Source organism: Poeciliopsis prolifica, unplaced genomic scaffold (assembly GCF_027474105.1).
Source record: "Poeciliopsis prolifica strain line A6 unplaced genomic scaffold, Auburn_PproV2 SCAFFOLD001, whole genome shotgun sequence".
Classification (NCBI taxonomy): Eukaryota; Metazoa; Chordata; class Actinopteri; order Cyprinodontiformes; family Poeciliidae; genus Poeciliopsis; species Poeciliopsis prolifica.
In genome coordinates, this window is record NW_026562376.1 from 18,157,629 (window position 1) to 18,168,312 (window position 10,684).

Below are 10,684 nucleotides of genomic sequence, written 5' to 3' on the forward strand. Positions count from 1 at the left end.
GTTGACATCTGAAAGAACAACTTGAGTCTGTTTGGATTATCTTTTCACTTTCTTTCTTCTTTTTTCTCAACACCAAATTTGATCTTTTACAGTCAAGATAGAGTGATGGTTTCTCTGGCAAATAGACTGAAACTCTGGGGCCAAACTGGCCTACAGTGTAGCTTCCACACAGTAAAGGTATTTGTGTAGATTTTTAGTTCTTATCGCCAATAAAAGTAACAATCTCACAAAACAGAATCAGAAGAGAGATAAATACATTTGTGTTATGCTGAAGACATGAGCTTAAAATACTTGGACATGCAAAAAGCTAACTTTGAAGATGAAAGCTTAATTGTTTTCCACAGAAACACAAAACACTCATTTCTATGAAAGTACACTGATTATACTAAAACATTTACTTTCGAGTGATAATCTTATAATAAATCCCTCTTCCTAAATCCAGAGCTTCCTCTTTAATTGGGTCGTTCCCAGTCTGACCCGCAGACTGACGTCAGAGCAATCTTGTGACCTTGACTCTTGGTTGAGTAAATAAGCAGCCGCTGCTGATTCAGAGCCGCTCCAGCAGGGGGCAGTCTACATTTATACAATTACCTCTCGCTCTTCCTCCTTCTCGTCACATTGTCCAACATGGCGGTGTCCATGCTCGGCCGCTGCTGTTGTGTTTCCCGACACGCGTCCCGCCGCCTCCTGAGACGAGCGCGTCTCCTTCTCCCACCCGGATCCAGGTTTGGCGGCTCCGCCGCTGCGTCCCGCGGGCTGCTCCTCTCGCTCCATCAGCGCGGAGTTCTGAAGGATTCCTTCCCACAGAGCGCAGCGCAGGACCAGCTTCCCAAGCTGCTCCAGTCCGCTCCTCAGACTGTGTACTGCGGCTTCGACCCCACGGCCGGCAGTCTCCACGTGGGCAACCTGCTCGCCGTTATCGGCCTGCTGCACTTCCGGAGCGCCGGGCACAACGTCGTGGCGCTGCTCGGAGGGGCCACGGCGCAGATCGGGGACCCGAGCGGGAAAACGAGCGAGCGCGAGCGGCTGTCCGCGGATGTGGTGGAGGAGAACACGCGCGGCATCCGGGAGAGCATTCAGAGGATTCTCGTCAACCACGAGGTGCTTTTCCACGACCGCTCGAGGCCGCTGGGCACGGCGAGCGTGCTGAACAACCGGAGCTGGTATAAGAGCTGGGGGGTGGTGGACTTTCTGTCGGAGACCGGCAGGCACTTCCGGATGGGGACCATGCTGAGCCGCCACAGCGTGCAGTCCCGGCTGAGGAGCGCAGACGGTATGAGCCTGACAGAGTTCACCTACCAGGTGTTCCAAGCTTATGACTTCTACCACCTCCACCAAATATACGGCTGCAGGATTCAGCTTGGAGGCACCGACCAGCTGGGCAATTTGATGTCCGGACATGAGTACATTCACAAGTAAATTCCCCTTCCAGCTTTGTTCCAGGCTGCGTTTGGAAATCGGAATAAGACATGACCGAATATCCCCAGTTGTGTGTTTTGAAGTCCAAAAGATCTCCAAAGAATTAGCTGCGGTTTCACTAGTGAAAACTTTAGTGGGTCTAGTTGGGTGCAAGCCACAGGTTCTCAATTGGATTCAGCCCTCTACTTTGACTGGGCCATTCTAACACAGACTTTGGTTAGATTTTTCTCTACCTGAGAAGCAAATGTCTAAATTCTATATCAGTTTAAAGTTTTTCACGGCCAAGAGAAATTAATGGACGCCAGTGGATATGTTGTACCTACAGAGAGCAATAGGAAAAATCGCTGTAAAAGAAAGCTATTATTTTTATCTTTGGTTGATAAACTTTATGCTCACAAACAACTACCGTAGTCCACTTCAGTGTTTATCCCCTGACCAAGCTATCTTTAGCTTGAGCCGACCTCATCCTTCAAGTTTGGATTGTTTGTTAGCTTCCAGACAAGAACATGATTGTTTCATAACCTGTTTGATTTTCTTTTTCACCCGTTTACTTCCACACAACTCATCATTGATGTTTCCTGCACTGTTGAACTTTGTATCAGATGTGCTGACACTATACATTTTTCTTTCTCTTTTTCCAACAATTGGCCACACCCTTTTTTTAAGTCAAAACAATCTGCTCTTTCATTAACATGAGATGTTTCCAGCTGCTACATCATTCTCCATTTTACCAGTGTGTCCTATCTTAGGCATGCTTTTGTTTGAGGTGTGAAGGTGTCAAAAATGACTTATCCCAAACAGAAAAGCAATGAAAATCTCATTTCTCAATTTTTCCTCACACTTTCATTAAATGTTGGGTTTTTTTTTATCATTATCTGGCTCTAAAATATAATGATACCACTTTCTCCACATCATTTTTAACTGGGGAGAGTAAAATAATCACAATAATTCTCCCATGTATCCATTCAAATCAAATTTTTTTTTTTTAAAGAGTAAGTGGTGAGGAGGTGTATGGCCTGACCATCCCGCTGGTGACCAGCACCACCGGCGACAAGCTGGGGAAAACCGCCGGCAATGCGGTGTGGCTCAACAGAGACAAGACGTCCCCCTTCGAGCTCTACCAGTTCTTCCTCCGACAGCCAGATGCCAGCGTGGAGCGGTACGCGGAGAAGAAAGCTCACCGGCTCTGTTGATGCCTGAATCACAGCGACAAGGAAGCTGAAGTGTTTTGTGTGGGTGTTTTGCAGATACTTAAAGCTGTTTACCTTCTTGCCGCTGGGAGAGGTGGAGAAGCTGATGGAGCAGCAGAGGGAGGATCCAGGCAAACGCCTCGCCCACAAACGACTGGCCGCAGAGGTCACCAAGCTGGTGCACGGAAAGGAAGGCCTCGAGAGTGCCAAGAGGTCAGAATTGGTCCGCGGAGGTTTTTCTTTTTAAGCGTTGCACCAAATTTCCCCCTAAAAGGGTCAAAAAACATTGGGCTTAACTCCCACCTGCAGGTGACCGTATTTCTCAGGGGTCGTGTTAGTTAAATTTTCCATTTTCGACTTGACCTGTCACGATAACAAATTTTGCTTTATCATAATTATTGTAATAAACAGTAATGTTATTTTGACACCATTTTTGAACAATGTATTGATAATGGCACAATGATGCAAGTCTCAAAGACTTTTAGGTTTGTACAGAACATTCCACAAGACGTTTTAAATACCCAAAATAAAGTGGCCAAAATGTAAAAAAAAAAAAAAAAAAAAAAGCATACACAACCTGAAAACATAAATAAAATGGATTTTGAAGTCTCTGTAAACAAATTTGCTCTTCAAAACATTTTAATCATCCAGATTTTTAAACGGTGACGGAAAAATCGCTACGGACGACCAGACATTTTCAACGTCATGCACAAGTACTGATTACCAAATCAGTCAAAAGATTCCAATTGAAAAATGTTTCTGATTTCAAAACTTTGGGTTAAGTACTTGGTTTTGATCATCATCAAAACCCTGATTACTCTCAAGCAGTTTGGGAAGAAGTTACATGCATTCATTTTTCCTATGTGTGATGCTATGATGTAGATTCTCTGTTCAGCTTGATGAATATTAATTAAACCAAATTAAAATTAAATGTAATTGAACATGTTAACATTAAAAAAAAATTAACTGGTAAACAGATTATAATGGGGTATTTTTTTTATCTCGTTGGTCAAAATGACTGACAAGGACAAAGTCTAGCTTACCCTCTCCTTGTGCTGCATTGCTGCCTCAACCTTTGCTTGATGTCAAGTTATAGTCTGTGGTCAATAACTGTATATATATTTTTCTTATATGTAAATTTTGGATGAGGTTTAATGAGGAAATATTTCTAAGTAGCTCCACAGAATATGGGACAACTGTAAATCACAAAATGATTAGCAAAATCCTGGAGGAGACGTCTGAAGGCTGTATTGTTTGTCCCTGCAGATGTACCAATGCCTTATATCACAGCAGCATTCAGGCGTTGGAGCAAATGAGTGACGAGGAGCTTCAGGAACTCTTCAGGGAGGCTCCTTTCCAAGAAATGTTTTTGGAGCCGGGGACCACGGTGCTAGACGCCTGCCGAAAGGCCAGCGCCATCCCTGAAGGGCCCAGAGGGTAGGTTTCTCATGAGCACCTACTGTTTTTAATAGAGCTCTGCCATTGGTTGTGGGGTTGCTTTTTATCAGCAGTTAGGGAGGCTGGTCCACTGAAGGAAAACTTCTGAAGAATAAAATGGGTGCGAAACGCCAGAGCTGATGGCATTTACTAGAAAATTTGGGTCAAAAATTTTTATTGATTTAATAAACACTGGTAGGAAAGTGGGAAACCATCGTCTTCGAGGCAGAGATGTGGTTGGGGATTAAAAAAATCCTAAATGATCGTGTTTGACCGTCACGTAAATGTTTGGTGAAAGTAAGACCACTCAAGGAATTGGAACTGATCTGCTGTCTAGTCATAAGAAAACTTGTAATCAGTGAAGCTAACTGGGGGAAAAAGTTAAACTTTCCAAGAGGGCTGGTGTCAACTGTATCAGCCTTTAGGGGCAATGCAGCGATCCGGAGGTGCTGGAGTTGATCAGGTCTAGTAGGTCCAGCAACATTATGAGCCCAAAGAATGAGGGCCGCTGACTACCTGAATATACTGAATGATCAGACTATTGTAGCTTGTCAGGCTTACAAGTTTACGCAGTTGAAAGTTCTTGATTTACCTGAATCTTACCTTGTGATCACTTGCGTTCAGGTATCGAATGATTTCAGAAGGAGGAGTATGGATCAACCACAAAATGGAAGACAAACCGGAGCAGGTCCTCATCCCCAACATCCACATACTGTCTAATGGACTCACCCTGCTCAGAGTGGGCAAGAAAAACTTTCACATCATCAAGTGGCTCAGCCTCTGAGGCTGCCTCATTGACTCACAGGGAAGGTAGGAGGAAAACCTTGAGAAGAGTCTGTGGGAGATGCTGATGGACTGATAAATGGCTGGTCATTTAGTGTTATATATACATACATATGTAGACGTGCTGTTTATCTAAAGATTTGCTATTAAAACAACATTTGGTAAAAAGGTCTTTTTCTGTTGACTTATCTCTACAACAGACTTTTGGAGCAGTGAACACTAGAGGGCGACATTGCCTGTGTGGCCGTCCACAGAGAACCTAACGAGCCATTTGTCCCACTGTAAGCTTTCAAGTAAACAGCTGCTCACCGCTAAACTAAATTGTATCATTTCTCAAAAAAAGCTCACAGTCCTAGTTGAAGCAAATTACTGTTTTAAAAAATTGTTTAATTATGGTGCATTTGTTTTGTTGCAGTTTAATTTTTTTTCACCTTTTTACTTCTGTAGAGTGTAACACAACTTACACACATTGGGAGACAACAATCTCATGTTGGGGGAAAGACGGTTTATGATGCAGTTTGAGTTCAAAAATAAGTTTTACTTAAATACTATTTATGTAAGTTTTTTTTCCCTGTTCTTGCTTGTATGCAAGAATTGCATAAAAGCAATTTTTGCTTTTATGCAAATTAGATTGTTTTTTATATATATATTTCTGTTTTTGGTATTTGTTTTAGCTGATTATAATTTAAATTTTACATTCACCAATATTTAATAATGCATTTATCAAGTGCTTTTAAAGTGTTTTGCTGGCAAAAAACAAAAGAAATGGCAAGAATACACACACAATTAAAGAACAAAGATACTATAAAATATGTGGTTTTCTGTGCATCATGTGTAGCATTTTATCATATATAAAATGCAACCCAGATCTAATAACTGTACCATGATCATGGAATACATGTTTTTCTTTTTTTGTTTTGGTACAAATTTGAAACCAACAGCTACAGGCTTATAGTTAATAAACCTGTAGCATTCAAGGTCATTCAAATAACATCAAAAATAGAACCAAGTGCCTACAACACAGCTTTCTGTCTCAAGCTGGAAAACCTGCAAGTTTTAGCAATTACCAAAGAAGTAAAGTCAGCTGTCAAAACTCAAAGCTCACTGTTTTTTTTTGTTGTTGTTGTTGTTTTTTTAAATTGAAACATTAAATTTAATTTTGTAGCGTATGTAATATTCAATCTGCTTTGTACTTTTTTATCTTTTGATTTCATAGCAATAACTTAAAACAACTTGCTGTGAAATAAAACTATTTGAAAATGCATCTTTAAAGATCAAATCTAGAAAGAATGTTCATAAAACATACAGACACTAGTTAACTGTCTTACAGTGAAATATTTTTGATTAATACAAGATTGAAATTGTGTCGAAATGTAAGCTTATTTACAAAATTGGCCCAGATTACTTAAAATGCTGGCGCTTTAAAAAAAAAAAAAAACATGGGCGTGGCCTCTGCGCTCAGCAAATGAACAGCCTCGCAGGGATTTAAATAGCTCCGTGTGTCAATCACAGGCTCTGGCCCTCCTCCATCCGAGCCCAGCCTCCTCTCAGTCCCCACAACGCCTCTGAATCGCCATATTGGGTACTGAGGTTACTCTGCAGTTTCTCTCAGTCCGGGACGGAATTGACAAGAGCTCATTCGGTCCCTCTGCAGTTTGTTTTGATGATTCGCGGGGACTATCTTCGGCGTCAGAACACCGCAGAAGCCGTTTGCGCCTCCAGCTTGACATACGCATGGCATAAGCCGTTTCACGCCTGTTTCGGATCTTTCCCCCCGTGACGAGGAGATACCCGTTGTTGTTTTTTTGTGTGTGCGTGTGTGTTTTTTTTTTTCTGTATCTTTTTTCTTCTTCTTCTCTCTCGCTCTCCGGCGACGTGTTTTCTCTTATGAAAACCGGACGCTCCTGGCTGCTCGAAGATTCAGCTTTTTCGGGGGGTAAAATGTCAGACGTTCGACTTTCAAACGGAAGCCCGACGTTGGAACGGACGGAGCCCCGGGTTACGGAACACCCGAAGCCGTCAGCCTGCCGAAGCCTCTTCGGCTCGGTGGACCACGAAGAGCTGAAGCGGGATTTAAAGGGACACATGCGGGAGCTGCAGGAGGCTGCGTCCGCCAAGTGGGGCTTCGACTTCGCCCGTGACAAGCCGCTGCCTAACGCCAGGCTCACCTGGGAACTAGTGGACCCCGCTGAGGTCCCGGATTTCTACGTGCGGGCCCCGCGGAGGGAGAAAGGCGTCTGCTCTGGGAGTAACAATGTGGATCTAAACGGGAATCATAGCTGCGCTACGAGCATGTCTGACGCACTGACGGAGTGTACGGAGAAGTGCACCGGGCTGAGGAAAAGAAAGCGTCACGGTACTACTTTTTTTATTCTAACGCGTTTTCAGCCCGAATGCTGTGGAACAGATAGTCCTACGGCTCCCGGTGTTGGCATATTACTGTCATAAATGCATCATTGTGGAAAGTAGTAAAATGAGAAAATAAGCATTTTTTTAAATATTATTTTTAGCAGACACCACGGCGCAAAGTAAGCGGTCACGCAGCAGCCCAGATGAAGTTAGTTGTCCAACCCTGAGCCACTCTGTTGAACACACACCCAGAAAGTCCAGTCCCAAGAGGAAAACGTGAGGGCTGGCAAAACGGTAAGGAAATTAAATTAATTATATAGAGAAATGAACATTATGTGTACGTGGTTTAAAAAATAAAAAAACCGTGGCCCTTTCTATCCAAATACACCGTTTTTACTCTATAAATTCCGATTGCAATTGTGTTTTGTACTTTTTTTTTCTTTTTTTTTTTTTTTTTTTTTGGACGACTCGTAGAGTTTTTCATCGATAACAGTTCTGCCCCATTAACACCAGATAGACAAACGTTGCGAGTGAAAACTAGAAAAAGGAAAACAAAACTGAGCTGGACATTATTTTTAGCCCTTTAACTGCAGGTGTTTCGGCGCTGCTCGTTTCCTACTTAACTGTAAACAAGTGCTGAACAACAGTGTAGTAGTAACACGTCAGCAGCCACTGCCCTCGCTGCAGAGCGGGGACGGAAAGGGGCTGGTCTGTCTCTCAGAGAGCTGCAAAAACACACACACGCACGCGCCAACACGCACTCTCCTGTTACAACACACACGCACGCACACACACACACACACATCTATCCCTGCAGGGGGAGAAGAGCGTGCAGGTCTGAAATAAAAAAATCAAGTGGGTCACAGTGAAGAAGGGCTGGGTTAAAACATTTTTTACCACATTGAAGAAGAGAACAAAGAAAAAAATTATATATGGTATATTTTTAATTTACAAAGATTATAAAACCGAAACAATAGGCAGGTATATTTTTTAAAATTCCTTTTAAATAATTTTAAATAAGAAATTGTAATTTTTTATAAATGCGATAAGAAATGTAGAACTTCCACTATGTATATTTTTAATGACACCTTCACATTTTATGCATGTATTCTTCCTTCTAGATTAATTTCTGACTTAATTTTTTTTCAATGTATTTTTAAAATGGGAAGCTAACCTAATCTTAATTGTATGAGCTAAAAACTAAAATAAAAACACTCGATGGAGAGGCTCACAAAATATGACTTAAAATGTAAAAGTAGCTTCTCGAAATAAAAACTACAGAAACAACAACAACAAAAAAAAACTTTATGATGTTTACAAAAATAGTAGTAATTTGTATTTCACTTCAAGGCTCTTTAAACAGTTTTTCCACATCAGGAAACACATCCTCGGGGAAAAACTCTGCTTCTTTTTTTTGTTGTTTGTTGTTACAGAAAATGTTACACAATGTTCTGTTGTACTAACCTGCATGTTTTTCTCCTCTCTCTCTCTCTCTCTCTCTCTCTCTCTCTCTCTGTTTCTCTCTCTCTCTTCCTTGTTCTCGCCCCACAGAGAAGATGCCCCCTCCCCCTTGTTTTTCCCTAAATGTGGGAAACCTCAGTGTTGGCTTTTTTTTTTTTTTTTTTTTTTTTTTTTTCTCCTTTTGGATGAGGATCTACGCAGCATCAGAAACATATCAGCTCTCCTGAAGACTGGGGAGGACGCTGTTGAAGCACTGAATAGAAACACTAAAGTTTTTGGCACTCAGTTAAATGTTACTGCCTCTAACAGCAGTCGATGTAGCAGTGTGCAATTAGGTTGGATTTCCTTCTTTGCTCCTTTTTTTTTTTTACTACCTGTGTATATAAATTAATAAATAAATATATATTTCTCTTCATATGTAGCACATAATAAACATTATGATTTTTAAAACAAATCCTTTATGCTAAAAGTGTGAAATTTGATTTGACTTGAAGAATTGCAGTGTAGTTTGACTTTTTTTTTTTTTTTTTTTTTCTGGAAATGCTGTTCTGCTCGTGCGAAGTTGACACGGTCCCTAATTGCTACACTTTAAAACAAAACAAATCATGGACTTCTTATGGTTTCTTTACAGCGTGACTTCACTCCGTCATTTTCCTAACTCGACGTTGAAGAATGGTACAAATGTAGCTCGTTTATTTTTAATTTTGTTTTGTTTTCTTTTTGGCCACAATCTTTAGCTCTTGTAAGAGGAGGAAACTTAAAAAAAAAACAAATCAGTGAGGATATTGTATTTATTGTTTGATTTTTTTTTTTAGAGTTGCTTTTAAGCACCAGTTTGGACCCTTTCCCCTCCCCTCCTTGTTGTAGCTCTGCACTCCTCAGGTGCGTCGGACGAGCTGAGATATTTACAGAAGGACATGCAAACCTATTGACTCTACCCTGATGTGCCTTACTGCTTTGCAGATGGAATGGTTTTTGTTTTTTTACTTTAGAAAGCGGTTATATCTCCTACAATACCAAATACATGGTTGCTTTTATGTAGATGACTTCACATTGTATTTCTTTGTGATAACGTAGGCGCTTTATTTTTTAAATTTTTTTTTCCTTCCATTCCTTCCTCCCTCCTGCCCCAATATTTTAAACCTGCTGAGGAAGCAAGTGTGAGGATCTCAAAGCTTCTCCTGTATTTGACGAATAACGGTTCGTCCCACAAATAAAGTCGCCACACCTGTGTACTTGTGTAGACATTTTTATTTTTTGCAATGTACATCTGTACATATTTTGTAAAAAAAAAATTAAAACAAAAAACAGAAATTATACTAATTTATTTATGTCAAGATTTTTTTTGTTTTTTTTTTTATGTAGAGTTTTAAGAAGACATGGGTTCTTGATTACGGTTATCCAAAGTGGCATTTACGTTACTATAATTGTTTTTATTTTGTTAAAGCATATTTTATTTGGTAGATTTTTTTTTCTCCCCCTTATAAGGTTGCAGACTGAGCCTGATATTTGTTGTGCATTTTTTGTTATGTGTGGATAAAAAGATGTTGCAATCAATAAAAGAGAAAATTAAAGTTGGGACTTTTTTTTTTTTTTTTTGACTTTTTAAATAGTCTAAGCTTAGCATACACTAAATACACTATGTTGGCAAAATGAACTAAAATTATAAGTACATTTTCATAAAACATTTTTTTCCATTCAGACTTTATTTGGTATAGTTTGGGGTGAAAAATCAGTGAGGCAACTTGACTTGCCTTAGGATCAGTGAGCCTCGATCCTAATGTGGATCTAGGCTGAATGATTGATGCTCAGCTCTTCCAATGAGAGAGCAGTTTAGAAAAGCAGACCATTGACTGCAGCCTGTAGTGTTCAGCAACTTATCCCTGGAGTAGTTGGTGACAAAAATCAGAATTTATGTTTAGAAAATAAATTTTCTAATTATCCTGGACTGGAAAATATAGACAGGGAACATTTTATTTCATTTTTCATTACATTGTTAACTGTGTGGGTACTTCCGTAATGTATATAATATATATACATTTTTT

General features: G+C 40.4%; 2 protein-coding genes across 3 annotated transcripts; both read left to right on the forward strand.

The window, feature by feature from the left end:
• The first annotated feature begins 597 nt into the window (after nt 1-597).
• On the forward strand, nt 598-5,998 carry yars2 (tyrosyl-tRNA synthetase 2, mitochondrial). Its single transcript, XM_055036940.1, has 5 exons — nt 598-1,415; nt 2,411-2,578; nt 2,667-2,822; nt 3,876-4,046; nt 4,671-5,998. The coding sequence occupies exons 1-5, from the start codon at nt 628-630 to the stop codon at nt 4,828-4,830; spliced, it is 1,443 nt and encodes a 480-aa protein (XP_054892915.1). The 5' UTR covers nt 598-627; the 3' UTR covers nt 4,831-5,998.
• Nucleotides 5,999-6,330: 332 nt separating this feature from the next.
• On the forward strand, nt 6,331-10,217 carry cdkn1bb (cyclin-dependent kinase inhibitor 1Bb). 2 transcript variants are annotated; one of them, XM_055037262.1, is made up of 3 exons: nt 6,331-7,185; nt 7,343-7,472; nt 8,730-10,217. In XM_055037262.1, exons 1-2 carry the CDS (start codon nt 6,717-6,719, stop codon nt 7,456-7,458), a joined length of 585 nt encoding a protein of 194 aa, XP_054893237.1. In that variant the 5' UTR covers nt 6,331-6,716; the 3' UTR covers nt 7,459-7,472; nt 8,730-10,217. The 2 variants fall into 2 exon arrangements, with proteins under 2 accessions (XP_054893237.1, XP_054893153.1); XM_055037178.1 differs by having other exon boundaries at nt 6,335-7,185; nt 7,340-7,472.
• The last annotated feature ends 467 nt before the right edge of the window (nt 10,218-10,684 follow it).

Excerpts from the sequence above, each read along its gene's own strand:
- yars2 (XM_055036940.1), top strand. The coding sequence starts at position 628 with ATGGCGGTGTCCATGCTCGGCCGCTGCTGTTGTGTTTCCCGACACGCG. Across the intron at positions 2,823-3,875 it reads GGCCTCGAGAGTGCCAAGAG|ATGTACCAATGCCTTATATC; the intron begins GTCAGAATTGGT and ends TTGTCCCTGCAG. Across the intron at positions 4,047-4,670 it reads ATCCCTGAAGGGCCCAGAGG|GTATCGAATGATTTCAGAAG; the intron begins GTAGGTTTCTCA and ends ACTTGCGTTCAG.
- cdkn1bb (XM_055037178.1), top strand. The coding sequence starts at position 6,717 with ATGAAAACCGGACGCTCCTGGCTGCTCGAAGATTCAGCTTTTTCGGGG. Across the intron at positions 7,186-7,339 it reads GAGGAAAAGAAAGCGTCACG|CAGACACCACGGCGCAAAGT; the intron begins GTACTACTTTTT and ends TATTATTTTTAG.